This window comes from Tyto alba, unplaced genomic scaffold, assembly GCF_018691265.1.
Source record: "Tyto alba isolate M040663 unplaced genomic scaffold, T.alba_DEE_v4.0 Super-Scaffold_7, whole genome shotgun sequence".
In the NCBI taxonomy this organism is placed as follows: Eukaryota; Metazoa; Chordata; class Aves; order Strigiformes; family Tytonidae; genus Tyto; species Tyto alba.
This window is the reverse complement of record NW_024881328.1, coordinates 2,529,503-2,550,045: the sequence shown is the minus strand read 5'-3', so window position 1 is coordinate 2,550,045 and position 20,543 is coordinate 2,529,503. Positions and strand designations below refer to the sequence as shown.

The following is a 20,543-nucleotide window of genomic DNA, read 5'->3' as shown; positions in this document are numbered from 1 at the left end:
TTTTTTAGTCCATCAGTACTGATTTTAACCGTACCTCACTCTGCATAAGCTGAGATTCCTTTGCAGTAAGGTATGTTGGGGTTTCAAAGTCCAACATAGGTTTTCCTTTTTCCTTCTCATACTTTTCTCTGTATTTCACCTGAGAAGAAAAAAAAGAAGTTATCCTCCTAAATAATCAAAGAATCGACTAGTATGTGCCTACTTTAGTCAACAGATCTGTGGTAAAATATGAATTTCTAATACTGTTTACCTTCCTGAAATCCATATTATTGACCATAAAACGTAGAATCCAAGGTCAGACTTGGAGCAAAATGTGTGTGGCCTAAAATTCTACTGGTTTATTTCCTGTTGCAGTGTCAGCTCAGATTTCAAGAATTTACTGCTCACAAGAGGAAGGCAGCTAACTGTAGAAACCTGACTTGAAGGCGCTCTGACTGCTTATAACCCTGGCTGAGTTCACCCAGTTACATGTTAATGGACTGCTGGAGTGTTAGCGGCAGGGCTTGAAGAGCTGCAGCTTAGCAACTTGCTAATTCTGGGCATGAGTGTCCAGGAAGTACAATATCCACAAGGATGGAGATATTTTTGCTTCAAGTTATAGCACCCAGCCTTCAGGGCATCAATTTACAGACTGCTGCGTGAAGTAATGCTATGTCTTTGGCTGAGAAAGATCCTGATCTCAAACTGGAGCAACAAGTAATGACTTCAACTACAAACTGATTAACAACCATTTTCTTACAGTCCTTTGCTATGTAACCTTCTTGCTCTTGCATGCTATGCAGCAGAACAGTAACTATGGCCCTTTGTGTTCTGGCAGCAACTTCCCTCTTGTCTTACAGTCACCAAATACCCACGCTAGAACCTGGGATAGAGAGGACTAGAGAGCAAATCAGCGTAGGAATTTCTCTGGAATGATTCACCATTTGCTGTATTCCAGAGGGAAAAACTGTCAGACACATTTCATAGCAACAGTAGGAATTGCTTTGGTTAAAGCAATTCTGATGCAGAAAAAGAATGGCAGAGCTCTCCTTTGTACCACTTGAGGCTAGAACGGATAAAGCAGCTGAAAATATACTGTCAGCAGCAACTCCTTTCAACTTCCAGTTTCTGTGATTATCAGGTCCTTTCTTCTATAGACAAAATCACCCTGATAAATGTATTACACTGTGTAAAAAGATCCATATACAACAGACAAAAGTAACTTTGAGATCTACCCAAAGGTGAAGAAATCATACAGATACTTTATATGCATTCTAATCTTGCAAATGTGCAAATATTTCTCACTGACTTGTTTACTCAGGTGTGCAGTGTTTATAAAGCAGATCGGCACAGAGGTTGTTATATACTGGAGAATTTGCTAGAATGACTTCAGTGGTGGAGTACTCAGTGAGTGGGGTTAATGAGAAACACATGAACAACTTACGTGGCTCTGAAGTTCTGATGCCTCCCTTAGATGAACCTGTTCAAGGTTATCTGGCACCACATGGTAGTGACCCTTACTCTTCTCATATTGCTTCTTGTACTGGTACTGAAGGGAAGGTGTCAAAAATCATCTCAATAAAAAAAAAATCCCTCAGCAAATTTACTTCTTAGGTCAAACCAAAGCAACACTTCAATGGAACATCAAAGAGAAATTAGAAATACAAAAAGCAAAACAAAACCAAGAAGTTTAACTCCCAGTATCAGATATCACTTCTAAAGATGTGGGTGAACAGTTATCTTTTTTTGATCATTTTGACTGATAAAAAGATTTTTTTCAAAGTCAGGATTAGAAAAAAAAGAAAAAGAAAAAAGAAAACACAGTGGATACATGAAAAGACTGTACTGGGCAATAATGACTTTTGTTTTTTCTCAGTAAAATTATCAAGTATTTTGTTAGGCATAATTCTGTACATCTGCAACAAGGGGATGTTAAACATATGCATGAAATGAAAAAAAACAGACAAAAATAAAAACTGTAAATATAGTGAAAAGTAAAGAAAAAAAGTAAAAAAGGAAGAAAATGGGATTTGTTAGTCTAATGCAATCTGTTAAAATGTAATAAAGAATCAATCCACTGAAAGTTATTAGAGGATTTAAAATATTAGCAGTTCTACAGCTAATAAAGACTTTACTTCCCAGAGGACAAATGTGGCAAAGTTGCTAGTTAACTAGGAAATAATCATTAGAAAGTAGAGGAAGAGATCACTACCAAGTGATGTCCCATGAACAATAACACAGGGCAGGGAGTAATTGTTACAGAAATAGTTAGCAGAGATCAACTCAGAATGGAATCAATAGTAATGGAGAAATCAAATGGATCTGGGATTAGTTAATGAGCTTACAGCACTGGCGAGTTGGCTTGTACTCAGGACATGGTTCATGATCAGCGACTCAGACATGTCTGTGACAGGCTTATGAAGTTTCTTTAAATCTGCCTTGTATTTCACCTGCAGGGAAGAAAGGACAAACATCAGAAAAGGAGACTGCTAATAAAAAAAGCCGTGATGTTGAACTTATTAATACCATAAAGGAGGTCTTCATTAAAGAAAGCTGAAACTTAATTTCCTGAAGGGAAAACCGTAAGTAAACATACCTCACTAGCCATGTTGTGAGCATCTTTCATGGTCTTGTAGATTTTAGCTTCCTTTAAATCATACTTTGGCTTTTTACCCATCTCTTTGGAAAAATTCTCCTTGTATTTCACCTAAATGAAAAAAGAACCAGGTGTTACAACTGTTCTTGAGTATGCACTTGTTTGGCTGCAGAAGGCAAAGAGACCCTACTTCAATGCTGATGGTAAGAAGAAGAACAAAAATGTAGTAGCTTGAAGGCATCCACTGGAATAAAGGCTATTTTAAGGATGACCTGACATGGAAAGAAAATCCACATCTGTATTTATAAAATATCACTTGCAATTTTTCATTCAGTGCGCAGGTTGCATTTCCTCATTGTAAAAATAACAGACATAGTCAAGAGAATTATGTTGACAAAATACAGCTAAATTCTGACCCTTAGAGATGAAGAATTTTTCACTTGATGGGAACTGTGCACAGATAAAAGACACCCTATGTCACAAAGAGACAAAAACTGTCACAAATATAAAGAGTATTTAAAAGAACTTTTTACATACTTGGAGAAATAAGAGCTTTTAAAACTACCTCAAGACATAGGAGCACTGAAGATGTCCATATATCAAATACTCTTATATATACTTCTATACATATATTGTGTTCTGTATAAATCAGATGAAGAATGATGCTAATGCAGAAGAACAGATGAAGAATGGTGCTAATGATCACAAACAGAATAGTGATACAATGAATTACTAGGAATTAGATTATGCAGGAGGCTTAGTAACACTTCCAAGCCACATTAGCATCAGCAAGGTAAACCACAGCGATATAAGCCGTAACAGCCCAGCAGACCCAGGCTGGAGGCACAGAAATGTTGAAAGAAATAAGAGTTTTGACAATGACTTAAATGAGGGCAAGTCCATCCTCCATCATGACTTGCCCCATCCACTGCTGCAGGTGCAGCTAAAGGCCAATTCCTCACTAATTCTTGTAAACCTACAAAAGGGGACAGATCCATTAGGAATATTTTGGTTTTATTTCTTCGCTATCAGAAATGCAAAAATTGTTTCAGAAGAGTTACTGAAGAGAGCAAGCAAAACTCGAAGTATTAAAGATTAAGTTCTGGCTTATCTAAATGGATCCCAGAGTTAGCACGTATGCTTATCACCATCAGAGTAAACATCAGTAGAAAAATTCTGAGGATTTCTCATGTCTTCCCTGTAGTAGTATTCTGCCTAGTCTGGAAACAAGTGAGGCAACATTTCTTTCTGTTTATCAATCCACATTTCCTTGGAGATATTTTATACTAAATAAGCAACCCCCATCCCTGGTCTAAAGAACAAGAACTAAATAAACATCACCAGTCTTTCTGAAAGAATTTGATGTTGTTCAGGACCAAGATAATACTTACAAAAAGCATGCAAAAATAAACGACTTTGATGAGGAAAAGGAATAACAGTTCTTCAGAAAAAAGACTGATTTCTCAAGCAATATTTACGTGAAAATTTAAATGAAAGAAACAAAATGCTGAAGAACTGATAACCAAGTTGAGGAACAGCTGACTCATGCTAGGGGAGTTTTTTTAATGACAATTACAGAAATGTAAATAGATAACTTTATATGAGTAAAAAAATAGAGATGACTGAATGCAGAATTAAATCACATTCCACAATCACATTTTACACTTTGAATTCACTGTCATCTCCTTGTCCGTAGAGCACCATATGGTTCACGCACAGTTCATCGCAAAATACGCCGACATTCAGATAAAACAGGCAGTGAAACAGGCAAATCCACAAATTATATAGCTGCTGTAAGCAAACAAAGACTATTATTGTTTTTGACATAAAGGCATCAGTATTGGTTCTGACCTCACAAAAATTTAAAACAAGAAGCAGCATACTAGAATCTGTTAAGTTTTGCAAGCTATGCAACAAATAATCAAGATCAGACCATCATGCCAAGGAGTTCATTTTTTAACCCCAGAAGAAATGCCACTAAAATATCCATGCAGAATTAAAAGCAAGCATGCCAGACAGGCAGATGAAATCCAACTAAAAAAAGGCAAGCAGGTAAACAAAGCAGACATAAAGGAGAAGTTTATGAGAAGTAATGCCTAAGAGACAAAAAAAAAGTTAAGTATTATGCCAAATATTCTTTGCATCCTCTAAAATAGTTAATTTTCTCTCAGAAATGAAATAATCTCATCAAAGCATGTTTATAAGACTGAGAGAGAACCGGCTAGCAGTGAAGCAAAAGCATGGAAGAGGAGGATCTCATTATCACTGAATGGGAATAAATGTAATTTCTTCTTTTTCTTGTAGTTCAATTGTTCGGTTTAAGATCCTTGGTTCCACCAAAAAGATTCTCGGTTTTCCTGACAAACCCAGTGGCTGACATTCAAACATGCGACGGTTACGTGCAGCGGTCATGGCGAGACATGGAAAAACTGCAATCCCCCTTTTTTTTCCATTCGGAAATACATGTGTAAAACTGAAATGGCACCGATCTGTCTGATGCTGCTTCAAAAACTGCTATGCAGTCATCATCATTCTGTTTTCCGAAGGTTTTGAGATGGCAAGCAAGGTAAGAATCTATGTGCCCTCAAATCACTACAGGGTACACTTCCCAGAGGCTCTGGGGCTGTTTCAGTCATATGCTCCGCTTCCGCTATGCCATTCCAGCACAACCTAAACAGAATAGTTGAAATGAAGTTTAAATCGAAGTTAGAATAGTTGAAATGAAGTTCTAGTGTGAATGTTATGCATATGGTATGACTGTTCACTGAAAATTACCGGCATGACTGCTCGGGGCTTGTCACACACATGTATTTCCATTTTTTGCACAGTTTCAGAAAAACCAACTCAGGCTTATATGGCTTTTTGGGTGAAAAATATGAGTTTTTCACATTGCATGAGTGCACTGGAAACTTCTATTAAAAACACTAGAAGTTCCAAAACCATTATGAAGTACATAGTAACTTTTCAAGCTTCCTGTGGTGTTTCTGAAACAGACAAATTCCCCACCCACAGAATTCCCATGCACTGTCTTTCCAGAAGAAGAAAAAAAAACAGAAGGTCACATCTAACTGAGCAGTCTCACAAGTTTTGCTACATTCAACGCCTTTGGCACGAGAAGATCCAGTGCAACTGGTGCATCATAAACCCTTTAACAGCTTGGAATTGTAACATGATACACAAGCAAGAGACAGATGCATAAAAATGGCATTCCCAGATGTGTCACTTAAAATTATCTTACATGACTACTTAGCATATTAGCTTTCTTAAAGGTTCTCATCCATGGGGTATCATAAGATGCAGCTCCATGCCCTCTCATATGTCGTTTGAGGTATTCTGCCTATAATGCGTAGCAAGAAAGCAAGATCAGAAAGGAAAACAATTACAGGATTAAAGCAAGAGGTGGTGAGAAAGAACCAAGTTGAACTGAGGTCCTGGTGGGAAACATTGTCACGGAAAATAGCAAGCATGTGCTTCAGACTGATCGGAGAACGTGACCATTGTATAAAAGTAAGCAAGCCTCTATTAATAGAACACACTAACTTCAAAACAGAAGATTCTTTTAAAGGCACAAAGTAGAAGGAAAGTGGCTGAAAGAAAGTGAATGTCCATCTCATAAAGGATGGATATTAAGAGTTAGGTAAAAGGCTGCTTCTTTTAAATTAAATACACAGAAGAGCTAAAAAAAGAAAACATGGCTAACCCTTCAGCCTTAGTATTTAAAACAACTTGTCATGGTATCACTTTAAGGAGATTCTCCATTACCGACATTTAGTAAGTGAGTAGAAAAGTTTATTTAACAAAGAAAAACCTTGCATTGGGATTTAATTTTTTACTTTAACACATTCCCTTTAAAATATTCCCTTATTCCCAAATCTAGAAACTATTTCAGTTATAATATTAATATTACTTTATAAGTTAATATCATGTCTCATTTCTCTTGCTGCTTCAAAGTTGCACCAACTTGTTATTATTACCTGGCTAGTTAGCTTGGACACCTCCTTTGCCAGCTCAATATCTGGACGTCCCAGCATGGTTACGCCAATGCCAGCTTCTCCACGCTTTTTATATTCAATCTAACAAACAAAAAACCCCGTATAGTTTAGCAGTGATGACATTCCATTTTAATTATTTTACTGACACTGTTTTTAATAGCAAAATTACTGCTAAAGAATTATATAGAAGACTTAAAACACTTACATCACTAATTAACTTGGCAGCCTGAGTTGCTTTCTTAATATCTGGTCGATCTGCAATAGGTGTGTAGTGGAGCTTTGTCTTGGCATCTTTCTTGTATTCAATCTATCCACGATGATAGACAGAGGAAAGAAAATTACTGAGATATGTTCATGAGAAATATACCTAATAAGGGCATGGCAATGTTGCTGGGAAAGTGCGTGTTTGGGTTTTTTTAAAGTAATTTCACAAGGAATGGATTTGGGAATCTGTTTTTGCAAGTTGTCTACAAATGAAGAAATAAGCATGTGCAATTCTGTCTGTATTTGAAGGAACGGAAAAAAATATTAGACGTGATTTGAACTATATTATTTTAAATCCTACCATGTCATTAAGTAGAAGTACGATTTTCAAATAAATCCTTTATTTCAGTGCAATTTTACATTTGTAAATATATGCACCTTTATCATTCAGATTTAGACATGGAAGCTGGGAGAAAATCCAGAAGTATGTGAACTTTTGTTTTTGCCAGCTGACTTCGAGTGAATTTGCTTACACAAGCTACATGATTCATGAAAAGACAAGACAAACTTACTGTACTCTGTTTTTTAGCAACTTCCATGGCATGTTTCACTTCGGGAGGCTCCAGCATGACAGAATAATCAGACCTGCCTTTCTCCTTCACAAACTTCTTTTTATAGTTCGTCTGTTAAGAGCAAAAAGGGTCATGTGCGTTTTTTTTCATTTCACATGGGGGTAAATGCTACTGAAACTTGGAAATAAGCTCACTGAAACTGCTAAGACAGATAAAATGCAGTCTCCTCAGACTCAAAATGTACAGTCTCCAGCTTGTTTGTTGTGTTTTATACTTTAGATTACAAAATCTTGCTATTTGGAGACAATGATTTCTGTTTAAATTGTGTCCTATGAAAAATAAAATCTGAATTAAGGGCACCCGTTAGCACTCCAGCCCATCACTTTTCTCCAGAGCATTTCAACGGATTCCCAATAAAATGTGTTTAGCTCTTTGTTAAAGTCTTGTTCTGGTAGGAATAAACGTTTTCTGATTCCTTGAGCATTTTATGATGAGACTCAGTGGCATGTATACTAAAGCATGCAACAGTCTAATCGATTAAAGGCAGTAGGTAACAATCTTATATTACAATGTTATTACACTAGTTACTTACCTCACTGACATTCTTGGTCACCTCCTTCACATGAGCAGTGTCTCGTGTTTCTGGCAGGGTTGTGTAAGATCCGTGTGGAAGCTGCTTCTTGCTATGTTCTTTGTATTTGTTCTGAAAGCACAGAATAAAACTAGGTAAAAAACAGCGATGCAAGCAGCACTCCCCCCACCCCCCTTAATTAAAGAATGTACTTAAAATGAACAAATAACTCTCGGATGTTTTACCTCAGATACAAGAGAGCTGACATTCTTTGCCAGGAGGATCTGAGGTGTATCCGGAACAACAAGGTACGTTCCTCGAGCTTTGTTGTGCTTCTCTTTGTATTTTATCTAGCAGGAAGAAAAGATTAATTTTAAGCAATGTGTGTCTTGTCTTGTGGCAATTTAAAAATAAATTACTATAGTTGTGCCTGCTTGTTAGGGCAAAAGTTTGCAGGAAATCTCATATTTTGATATTTTCCAAGATAAATTCATTTCAGTCTATATATTTCTATAGCTCTCACTAGGAATCTTATTAATATATTGAATTTTGAATATTAACGTATTGTTAGCAATTATTAAAGATACTTGGTGTTATACAACTTATACCTGCAGCTTTTTTTGTTGTTTTCTCTACAAAATACTTTCATTTCAATAAAAGGAATGCAGAGATCTACCAAATGTCTAGGGTGTTCAGGCAATGTTAACTTGAATATTTCTTCAACCCATTAACTAGGCCAGCGACATTTGGAAGACCAAATATATTCAGAATTTGCCAATTTGTTAATGAAATGAACAAGTCAAATCAAATAATGAAGTGAAACTGAGAATAACTTTTCAAAGCTGCATTCTTAACCCAATCATATTTCCAATAGTTTATGTAGTAAGTAAAGTTCTAGTAGAACAAAAAAAGTGAGTGTTCAAGTACTTACATCGCTTGCCAAGATGGCATTATTTAAGGCCAATACTGTGTTTTTATCATCTGTGACAGAGAGTTTGCATCCCTTTAGGAATTCCCGGTCCAGCTTGTACTCATACTGCGGGGAAAAAAATAATATATAAATGAAGAGAGTCTCAAATCATCTAAATTTTTTTTTTTTTTTTTTAAATTCTGAACATGAGAGATGTGGGGAAAGGGAGTAAGCAGTTTGTTCTGATTTTCTTACATCACTCTGTTGCAGAGATGACTTGGCTGCTTGAATAAAGTCAGGCCTATCAGCAATCCAGTGCCAATGAGCCTTCGCCGCTTCATATTTCTTCTTATAATCCAGCTGTTTACAGTGAAACAACAAGAAAAAAGAAGTTAACTGGAAGTTGTGTACTTTACACAAGACATTCACAGAAATGCAAATTCTCTTTCGGTCTGTACCAATTAAAGAGAGAAGAGGTAAGAAAGTGCATCTGCATCAGACTAGGGCTTTCCCCTGAACCCTGTACAATCCAGTGGGAGTCCATTTACTCTAGTTTTTCCACTGCTAGGTGCAGAAATGAATACAAATGACTGAAAAGATGTCATGACTTTGAAGAAGGTGAGAGCTTTCAGCTCCTTGCCTATTAAAGTGGATGTTGGGCCACCAATAATAGACAACATGGGAGAGATTCCCGCAGACTGCTTACTTTATCTGCAAGAACATCATCACAGAGAATTTCTGAGACAGTGATGTCTCTCTCAGTAAAACAGAGGAGGACCAGAAGAACAGCAGATGGGTGGCATACAAGGACCTCAAGGACAACTTGCAAGAGTAAGCACTTTAGTACGAAATAAATTAAAATAAAATTTATTCAAGCAGCATAAAAATTAGAAGCAATGTCCAAGCTCAAAAAATTTCACTGGAACTGAAAATAATTTCTCATGGTCTCCACTGCCAGTCCCAAACATATTATAAAATTAAAGTTTGAATAAAACTGAACTCACGTTGCTGTTTAGCTTGTAAGCATGCCTTGGAGTCTTAATATGAACTGAATCTGCTATGACATTGCAGTGAGATTTGTTCCTCTCATACACTTCTTTGTACTTCAGCTATAGACAGACAAACATAAAAAACATTTACAAAAATAATATCATCAATAAGAAAAGCATCAAAGTATGAAAAACATAATATTAAAAATTGCTCCTGTCAAGATAAAATCGTAACAGAAGAAAAACAACTTGGTATCAACCATCTGCCTGAAAGAAGTGTCCTCTTCAGCAGCAGTCCTCTTTAAATAGAAAACACAGCAGGTGTAACACACCATGATGCACAGACTAAAGTTCAATAAAAGCTACACATGAACAGCAATTCTGCCTGTTGCTATTTTTCTGCACCTAATAGAAATGCTTTAAAGAAACTTATCTTCTGATAGGCACATTCAAAGCTTTCTGAAAATTCCTTTATAGAATCTGAAATTCAGCACTCAGTTCGGAACCAAAACAAAACGTACTTCAATTCACAGATCGCTTTTGAACATTGCTGTTTCTTAATGATCCATGTTAGTATCTGGAGAATACGGTTATTTTTTACTCCCAGATTTACTCATTATATAGATAATCCATGTAGCATCTGAATGACTTTCATGCTACTTATTCTCACAGTCCTATACTGAGTTACAGAAGTGCTACTATCCTCATTTTATTTATGGATGTCTAAGGAACACCAATACAAAGGTCAGAGAGAAAGCCTAGAGTAGGAGGGGGAATTAGGACCAGGACTCCCAAATCCTATGGTATTATTCTATTCACTTCATCTTCCTTTCTCTCTCTTCTTTTTAGCTTTCCATTGCCCCATAATCAAAACACACGTTTATTTTAGATCAGTATACTTACCTTACATATTCACAATATCCATAAAAGAAATTAATAAATACAGTAATGTATTAAGTACCTTATTCAAGTCTCCAGAAAAGCCACTAGCCAGTAAAGGAAGAAAACCCAGAAATAAACCCATGCTTTAATTAGATACCCATTCCATCTCATGGCTCTTATTACTAGTGAGGGCTGCTCTACCCCAGCAAAAATATTCCAAGATCTACAGAAGAACGTTACACAAAAAAACTTCCTGAACACTTTCATACTCTATTGTGTTTTTTGAAAAAGCATTAAGTACGTATGGAGTTTTACATGCAAAGAAAACCAATACACTCTAACAAGAAGCTATTTTCAGTAACAGGGCTACGTCTGAGTTAAATGTACTGCATATCAAAGTAGAAAGTTAATTATATGTCTTTTTGATACAAAAACCAAGGATAATTTACTTACATCACTTATTCTGTCCTTGACCTTGCGCACATGCAATAACATAGGTGTATCATGGATTGTAGTATAGCCTCTAGGCTTCGCTTTGTTGTATTCCAACTTGTAAATAATCTGAAGATACAAATTACAGATATTTCTTTACATTCTTTGTGTCAGTTAGAAAAAGTCAAGATGAGAAACATTTTATAATGGACTACCAAAAATGCCATATTGTTAATTATCACACTTCAAAGGTCAGGATTCAGAGGAGGAGGTACGTTTGAAAGGGAGGGACCACACTTACATCACTGATCTGTTTGTTGACTTTTGTAGTCCTTAAGTGCTCTGGAGTATCCACAACTGTAGTATACTTGTCTTTCTTCTTTTCATAGTCCTTTTTGTATTCAACCTGGTGATTGGGAAAGAGTGAGTGTTAACCACACAAACCAAGACAAAACACCTTCAGGAGGTATATTTATATTCATACATAAAATTGCAAAATTCTTCCACCAAAGCCACTGAAAGCTCAACACACACAATAAGCTAAACTTTGCAAACCCCTAATTTGCCCAAGAGGCTGCCTATCTGTGTGATTAGTTTTACATTTATTACCTCAGTGTAAAATCTTCACTTCTATCCTAAATCTTCGAGACTGAGCTAAAAAAGCAATCTTGGCAGATCAGTGACTTTTAAAATTCAGAACTGGATAATATATCACTTTTATCAAATTAAGAGAAATGTAAAACATCTTACACAGTAGAAGACAAAAACATTCATATATGAATATAACATAGTGCCAGCCTATTTTAAAGGCTTTGATAGCATAATTTGTATCTTGATAATTTCTTTCTTAAAGATCATCTTGTCCTACTCAGGAGCCTAAACCTGTGTTTTCACAGAATTCAGTGAGAAAAGAGTGTATACCAAGAATGATAATTCATTGCAGACAGCTTGAGGACAGGTGGGAGAGGTCAGAACACATTTTTTAAAAAGAACTTTCAGGATCTATCTTGCATCAGGAAATAAAACCATGCTTTTACAACAGAATTACGACAGACAAAACACAAAAAATTACATACAAACAACAAATCGTAACATGAAGTCAACTCAGATGAACATGCAGGTCAGGCACAGCGCTTTTTCTTTTTCATCAAACGTACTCAAACTTACCTGCAAGGAGTTTGTGATGAGATAATAGAAATCCATGGAAAAAAATAACAAAAATATCTAGCAAAGACTTTCAGTACCTTATTACTGAAGAATTTTATTAACTGTGCTAATAGTAACAAAGAAGAACACCCCTCTTCCTCTCATGTATTTGTTTTCTACTGTTGCATTTCCACTTTATAATTTAAATGTTGCATGCTGGTTTCATCTGGCCCCATCACGAATCATTTTTACCATCGAAAAGAGTATGGTTACTGCTAGCAGCTGTGATTTCAGAGCAGAAATAAATATGTCTCAGTTATTCAATAAGCCACATTTTCATCCAACTGGCACAACCAACATATATATGGTGGAATCCAGATTAAATGAAGGTAGAATGTGGAAAATAAATTCTTCACACTAATATCACAGACATTACGGGCTTTCTTTTATATCACCAGAAATATAACTAAGTTAGGCTCTTTATTCTGTATGAACAAACAGATGAATCACACTTACTTTCTACCTTCTGATTCTCATTAGAACTGGCAAAAGGACGGAGTATGTTTTTTTAAATAAACTGTATGATGTGACTGCATGAGGACTGCTTTGCTAGCCTTGCTCAAAAGCAGTAAGTAGTGAAAGAAATTGATAAAAACATGATTACTACAGACCTGTGCACCTACACCACTCCTAAGAGCACTCAGAAGTGAGACATGACTCTGGTCTGTATCTAGGCACAATCTGACACCATTCTCAGGCAGAGAGGTAGATAAATGTTGTAATCGACTCAACAAATTACTTCATCATGTTTATACTGAATTAAGGGACTTGTGTTATGAGGGGTGGTCAGTCCCAGAAATGACAGCAGAATGAGAATTTGGTTAGGTAAATACCAGGAATAGCTAATATACAGTATTTTAAATGTATGAAAAATTGCTCTTTATGTATGTATGTGAAATGTTATATAGGTGTTTATATAACAATTATTTGTAACAAAAGGAGAAAATATAGGCAAGATCAGCCTGAGCTGCGTGAAGTCCAAGTTACAGTAAATATTGTTTCAGATACTCTGTTTTTGAAAATATTTTATCATAGCCAGCATTAAGCACATCGACAAAAATGTAGAGTCTGATATCTGTAGAAATGTGGAGAACTCCCAAGCATTAAATATTAGAAGTCTAAGCAGCTGAATTGTATATATAATGTTTCCTACAGCAGCAGTTCTTCATATTACCTGGCTCCATAAGTACGTATTGTAGAGTGCTGCCAGCATATCTGGCCTCAGAATTTCATTACATCCATGTTGCAGGAGCATCTTGGCAAAGGATTTATATTTTTTCTGTTCATGCAAATGGCAGCGAAGCACAAAAGAGACTTGTGAACACCACAAACAACACCACAGCTCTAGATCCCAAACACTTTGAGAGTGGAGAGATTTAGGCAAGGTACTGTATGTATTCATTTAGATGTGCATACAGCTTACATCTATGTAATTAAGAATGTGAAGAGCACATATTAAAAGATTTCCATACTATCCCAATTAGAAAATTGCAAAAATATTTTTAGGGGGGTAAGAGGATAATGTTTGTAAAGGTCATTAAAAGAGAGGTAATAAAAAATAAATGCATGGTACAATATGCATTTTTTTAAAAACTCTCCAGTGACTTCAAGAGGCATTAGACTTCTGATGCCAATTGATGCACAATACATGAAAGTACATACAGTAGAGAGTAGCTCCCTCAAAAAGAAATAGTTCTTTTTGGGTGGCCAAACAAACTGCCTGATCACCTGAACAAAAACATCACAACATCACAGGTGAAACCTCCGCTCGTGCCAGCTGTAGACATTTCACACAGACAGAGGAGCTGTGAGTGAAGCAGGCACTTTCACGCAGCACGGGCCAGTGCTCCTGCAGTACCTGACTGCTCAGCGTCGTCCCCCACTTGGCCAGGAGGTTCCGAGGATCATCCACAATAACGCTGTATTTATCTTTGAGCTTCTCATAGGCAGCTTTATATAATTTCTGCTCAGAATAGCATGACACAGTGTAATAAATTAAAAAGAGAGTGAAGACACAAATAGATCATAGTTCTAACCACTGAAACCTCTTTACATGGACTATTTAAAGGCTGAGATTTAAGTTCATATCCAAAAGAGAAAAATATAATAAAAAAAACACAGAGAGAAAATATTTCCAAATAATATATGCATTTCTAAATTTCCACTGGAAGGCCTAATCTACAATTTAAGGATGCCTATATTCTATCCCTGCCACTCTTCAATAGGACATTTTATACTTCATGAAAACTAACTGCAGAAGCAACTCTGTATGGAACTAGATTCTTGATTTGAGTACAAAGAGAACACAATGAGATGCAAGGGTAAAATACAACATTATAGTATCATCAGACGTTGTATAAGTAAAAATTAAATCCCTCATCACATTACATTTATATATAAGAAGATATTTAGGGATGTTTATTTCAATGTATGGAGTGCCTGTTGCTAAAATTTTACTCATTTATGTTCCTCATATTAAGTTTTTCCTTATTTGCTCTACCAAACAATAAGATGCCTGAATACTAACAATCTTCCACTGCAAATTCTAGTTCACTGCTTAACAAATCAAGGATGAAATTATAGTAATGGTACTGGAATGGTATCTGTTGTGAAACAGTTTTTCCTAACTAGAAACATCTAATACCTTACTACATTTACTGACAGGTGAACAATGTAACATAATGTCTGGTGAAAAAGAATAAAATACCAAGATGTGGGAGTCTAAATATATGCTGCTTTAATGAAAAGCTTCAGTCTGGTGTAGTGTGCCAACTCTAAGCTGATGAGAATTACCTAGAACACAGTGCTTTCCAATGGGCTTTGTCCTGTGGGTGTCCTTGCACCTCTCCTAGAAACTCCATTGGTGATTTTAATCTTAAACCCCGGGGATTCATTAACCCCATCTGCCACTATTTTCTGTTTACTGTTTCTTTAACACTACAGGAAAAAGTAAGAAAAAGTGGTAGAATTCAAGGCAAAATATCTGAAACGAAATAGAGCTTTGGTAACCTTGGACATAATACTATCTTCCTAACACCGATGAAGCTTTTTTTCAATGTTTCAGGAAAGCAATTGTGATTCTCTCTGTAACCTTTTCACATGACAATCAACAATCAGTGTTACTAATGAAGCAGCATTATTTAAGTTAGCATTTATTTACCAGTCAGCAAAGGAGAGGTTTCTTTACAGTGACAAAGTAATGGAACAGGGATCAGGATTTCACTTTTCAGGTACTGTAAACCTGCCCTGTCCTACCTAACCCTCAGACAGCCAATAAGCACAACGTTGTCTTTCATGATTTCAGTCTGACCTTAAGACAACTTTACACCTGAATATATTTTGATTTATTTACAATTTCATAAGGAAGATCAACCTTCAACTCAGTATCGACATACGCACATTTACTACTTTAGTATGAGACGCTACAGAAACCTTTTAACACTTACCCCATCCATCAACTGAGTTGCATGCTTAAAATGCTTGTTAATTGGAGAGTCAGCTACATACTTAAAATGAGACTTAGTCTTCTCAAATGTCTCCTTGTACTTACACTGGAGAAAAAAAAAAAAAACACGCACAAAAAAACATCCCAGTGTTAACCCAGAGAAGGGCAGGGCAATGAAAACATATGATTTTTAGAAACAATCTGCAGCAAAACCACGGTAGAATTATTGCATATGTGCGTTTAATATATCTACAAACAAAAAGTAGTTTGCAGGATGGAACTATCACATCAAGAAAAAAATGGAAATTTCAAATCTTCATAATTTTAAAGCTAGACTTAGAATCACTAGAAAAATTACTATGGAGTCGATAGCTTTGCAAGGAACAGAGGGGTTAAGTAAAAGATCATTTTGCATCTGTTTTCTTTTACAGTAAGAACTGAAATTTTAGATGCTATATACTAAGTTCTACCATGAGTTATTCATATTAATGTCTAGGTCAGAATTGGATACTCCTACGAAAACTTTATCTACAATAAAAGCAAACATCAAAAAAACACTTGGCAACAATTCAGACTGTTTTACTTACCCCACTGTAGAGCACCTTATTCTTTTCTGCCAGAGCAAAACCTGGAGTATCCCATACGTAACAGCCAGTGCCTCTGAGCCATGACAAGTCTTCCTTGTATTTAACCTTTAGAAAAGAAGTAAAAGGATTCAGTTTTAAGCGATACCGAACGGTAGCTGATCAATACTGAAATGGCACCTCAACACCAGGTATAACCAACAAAGCTACATCCATTATTATTCCATTATAAAATAAGTTACAGTTACTCACACTTTTCTGATTGACTCAGATTATTCACATACCTAACCTATCACTAGTTATTGGAGTTCCTGTGTGAATGAAAATATATTTATTCTTGTACAATTAAAGGGTTATTGTATATGTATAGATATGTACAATTAAAGGTTGTTATAGGGTTAACAAACAAATCTAAGCAAATGCAACTGAAATTCATTAAGACTGTTCTGTTAATTTCAAAAGAAGGGCTGCAATTTTAGCCATCTGATTTGCTCTGTCATTTCACAGATCTGCCAGGTGAAAGTGTAAATTGCTTTAAAAATCTCAGCTGCCTTCCCTCTCTCAAGAAGTAAGATTTGGTTTTCATTCTGGAAACCTACTTATAACTTTCAAACTCTCACATCCAGGGAATATTTGAACTCACATCACTAATAGCATCTGTAACTGCGCGATGATGGAAATGCTCCGGACGGTCTGGGATTGATCTCCAGATTCCTAACTGGCTCATATAATTTTCCTTATATTTCACCTACAAAGAAAAACAAAGAATGAAGTAAAACAATTTGACAACAGAACACTCTAGACCATGCAGTTTTGAAACATTATTTTTTTCTGAAACATCAGAACTGAAACAGTGGAAATGAGATTAACTTGAATTCACCTTTGTAACATCTAAGGCAATCAAAGATATAATATTCCCGAGAAGGGAAGACGTTAGTATTGATAGTGCTGATCATATTTTTCTAATTATTTGACACACTTAAATAGAAAGATAGCATAAATGGCATGTTCTAGGTTATTAAATGACAAACACTAACTAGGAATGAAAATGCTGTATACATACACTGCTAATATCATCAGTGACCTTTCGATGATAGACAATATCCAAAGCATCCTTCACTGTGTGGTATTTGCCCTTCGTATTCTCAAAGGTTTCTTTGTAGCGCAACTGGTAAGAAAAATAACATATCAAAGATTATCTGTCAGGAACTGTTTTAGTTACACTTCCTACCTCTTAAGAATGACATCCAGGGATATGTTGTTGTCTAACATGCTAATGTAAGCTCCGAGGAAATTTAAGCAGCTGCAATTGCCTACAATCAATTGCAATTTGACTGAGACTTATGGTGAAAATTAGAAAAGGTGTTGGTATATCTAAAGCAACATTTCATTCTATTCGCTTTTCAGAACTGCAGAAAAAACATCCATGTATCACAGGACTTCTCTCTCGAACAGTGAAAGTGCCACATTCGGCATAAAAAGCCTACTTATGCCTTCTTCTATGTCCCAGTCTAGAAGAAAGGAGGAAGATCGTTCCAGTTTTTGGAGAAATTCTTTCTTAGAGGAGAAATTCAGATGTGCAAAAGAACTGAGATGCTTCTTTGCAGTATTTGAAAATCATTCTTAAGAGAGTAGTAAGACTAATCACTAGAGGAAAACACCAGCCCAGCACATACCCTTTCAGGATACAATGTGCAATCTGAAATATACAGGAAAGATCTCTTGAATGAGTAGAGTACTCTTAGCCATTGCTTTAAATCACAAATCACTATTCCACTATTCCACGATTGAAGGAACAATTAATTTCACCTTAATAACCTTATGTGCAGAAACTCAGATTATTTTTTTCTCTAAACTTCCAAATTAAAAAATGAGCACGTTTTCAGGGATGTGCAAGTTTACTTCTAACACAAAACTGAGATGAAAATATTTGATAAAAGATATTTTTTCTCTGCTCCAACATCAATCATTTCACTCCAGTCTGCCATATTTGGAGAGTTCATGTGTACACAAATTACCTGCAATCTATTTTTCTTTTGTTGTAAGACCACAGTTCAGTGAATTGGAAAATGAAAATTAATTATTATGAATGCAAAAAAAGCATTACAGTGGCATCAAGTAAAAACTGAATAATCTCTGTAATATCAAATGGAAATACACATGCAAATGGGGTCACCTAGTTTACGACCCACACTGAGATATTCTGTGCTTTGCATGTTTGTTCCCCATTGATCCTTTTTCTTTTCTTTTTGTAAAGAAATCAAAAAAAAGCAGCAGTGAAAGTGTTCGTGGACTACATACATCACTGGCATTCAGGTATGCTCTCTTGGCTCTGATCAAGACTGGTGTGTCAGGGACAGGTGTGTATTTGTCCTTCATCTTCTCATACTGGATTTTATACTTTTTCTAAGAGAGACAGCAAAAGAGAAACGTTATATCTTTAATCTTAGAAGCATTTCCTAATCTAATATTATGTTAACACTCAGGGGTGCATAAAGTCATTCTTGCAAAGTGCTTCTGTCAAAACTGAGAAACAAGCTCAGCTGTTCAGCTCTTCCCAGGTCTTCCCGATCTTGCAGCCTGTGCACCTCAGATTCTGCAAACAAGCACTCAGAAACAGAAGATACTAACATGTATTAGGGAAGTGTACTCTTTTACCACAACTTATAAAGGAAATGTGGAACTTAAGCATAAGAGACAGACAACTAAATGAAGGGTAAGCAGATTTGAGCCTTGAAACTATCACTAAAGTTAGAAATAAAGCTTCTGAACAGTTCAGCATAGTGGTATCAAACAAAAAAACCCAAATATCTTACCTCACTGACCATGTCCTTTACGTGCCTAGCATGTGTAAAGGCTGGAGTCTGACCACCAGCATGATGATGGGGTCTCTCTTTTGTGGCAAGTTCCACATACAAATACTGCAGCAAGAAAAAAATAGACAATATTTACATGATAAAATAAAATATAATACAAAAAAATATAAATTTCAAGTAAGCTTTACTTTATCTCTCTGAAAAATTACTGTAAATGCACAGTGTATACATGACCACACAATTTACCCCACAAAAAAATAATATGCCCTTTTCTCTTCCCTACTATCTCAGTTCATACTCTTGATATTCTGTAACTGCCAGTAATATGCTCACAACCCAAGTCAAATGCATGTGACATTAATGACCTCTCTGCCCTACATCCAGATCTAGTTTTAGATAAAAGCATCCATAAGGTCTGTTTTTCTCTGGTGAGTATCTTCATTTCGTTCTGCAAACTTAAAAATTCCACAAAATTTGTAGCTCATAACTCAGGTAATGTACTGCTACATGAGTAAAGAAATGATGATGAATAAACGTAGATGAATAAAAACATTTATTCCTCTGATGAAGTCAGAGTTTCAGAGAATTTGAACAGAACTGCACCAGAGTTCAGTGCTCTATTTCAGATGGACAAAGCTGAACGTGTCCATTACACGGTCATGGTCAACATGAAAATTCATAGCCACTTAAAAATGAGCAACAGTCACTTTAAGCATCCTCTCCAGGAATTCTACATTGCTTTGAAATGGCCTGGAAAGGTTTTGCTGTACTTTACGAGTATTTTAAGAGGGATACCCTGACTGTTTTTTCTTAATCAATACAAATTTTTCACCTGGCTCTGTATTTTTTGTCCTTGCTTGGCTCTTAAGAAGTCAGGTGTATCAAGGATGGAAGTGTATTTTGTCTTCAGTTCCTTGCCTGCAGCTCTGTAAACCAGCTGGAAAAAGACAGGTCCGTTAATTATTTCTTCTGTTACATATGTTCATTCAACAGCTGAAAAATCACAGCTTTGCAATTATAACTTCTCATGTATTTCAGAAAAAACAGCGAGAAGGCCTGAGCTTAATTATAGCTAACAAAGATGTGCAAAAACAACGTAGAACTTACTTCACTCAAATGTGTTTTTAGTTCCTGAACTGCTCTGTATCCAGGTGTATCCAACACTACATTGCATTTAGCCCACATCTTCTTTGCGGTATCAGTGTATATATAATTAGACTGGAAAAAGAAAAGCAGTATTAATTAGGAAGCTTTCATTATTCTTGGTACCAAAGAAAACTTTACAGTGTAACCTAACAGTACTTTGAAACGACTAACTAGCTGCATGGCAAGAAATTCTGTCATAAGTCTTTACTCATTTTCATG

The 20,543-nt window shown here is 35.9% G+C and overlaps 1 protein-coding gene across 1 annotated transcript in view; it reads right to left on the bottom strand.

The window, feature by feature from the left end:
- Window positions 1–20,543, bottom strand: part of NEB (nebulin) — a 131,809-nt gene that overhangs the window by 23,180 nt on the left and 88,086 nt on the right. Inside the window, exons 104-127 of the mRNA XM_042808539.1 lie at window positions 20,286–20,396; window positions 20,011–20,115; window positions 19,179–19,283; window positions 18,664–18,768; window positions 17,426–17,530; window positions 17,006–17,110; window positions 16,366–16,470; window positions 15,780–15,884; window positions 13,508–13,612; window positions 11,429–11,533; window positions 11,149–11,256; window positions 9,829–9,933; window positions 9,080–9,184; window positions 8,846–8,950; window positions 8,160–8,264; window positions 7,936–8,046; window positions 7,344–7,454; window positions 6,773–6,874; window positions 6,550–6,648; window positions 5,814–5,912; window positions 2,576–2,686; window positions 2,325–2,429; window positions 1,424–1,528; window positions 35–139 (exon numbers count right to left, since the gene is read on the bottom strand). Of these exons, the coding sequence (XP_042664473.1) occupies window positions 35–139; window positions 1,424–1,528; window positions 2,325–2,429; window positions 2,576–2,686; window positions 5,814–5,912; window positions 6,550–6,648; window positions 6,773–6,874; window positions 7,344–7,454; window positions 7,936–8,046; window positions 8,160–8,264; window positions 8,846–8,950; window positions 9,080–9,184; window positions 9,829–9,933; window positions 11,149–11,256; window positions 11,429–11,533; window positions 13,508–13,612; window positions 15,780–15,884; window positions 16,366–16,470; window positions 17,006–17,110; window positions 17,426–17,530; window positions 18,664–18,768; window positions 19,179–19,283; window positions 20,011–20,115; window positions 20,286–20,396 (2,532 nt within the window). The remainder of the gene's footprint in view (window positions 1–34; window positions 140–1,423; window positions 1,529–2,324; window positions 2,430–2,575; window positions 2,687–5,813; window positions 5,913–6,549; window positions 6,649–6,772; window positions 6,875–7,343; window positions 7,455–7,935; window positions 8,047–8,159; window positions 8,265–8,845; window positions 8,951–9,079; window positions 9,185–9,828; window positions 9,934–11,148; window positions 11,257–11,428; window positions 11,534–13,507; window positions 13,613–15,779; window positions 15,885–16,365; window positions 16,471–17,005; window positions 17,111–17,425; window positions 17,531–18,663; window positions 18,769–19,178; window positions 19,284–20,010; window positions 20,116–20,285; window positions 20,397–20,543) is intronic.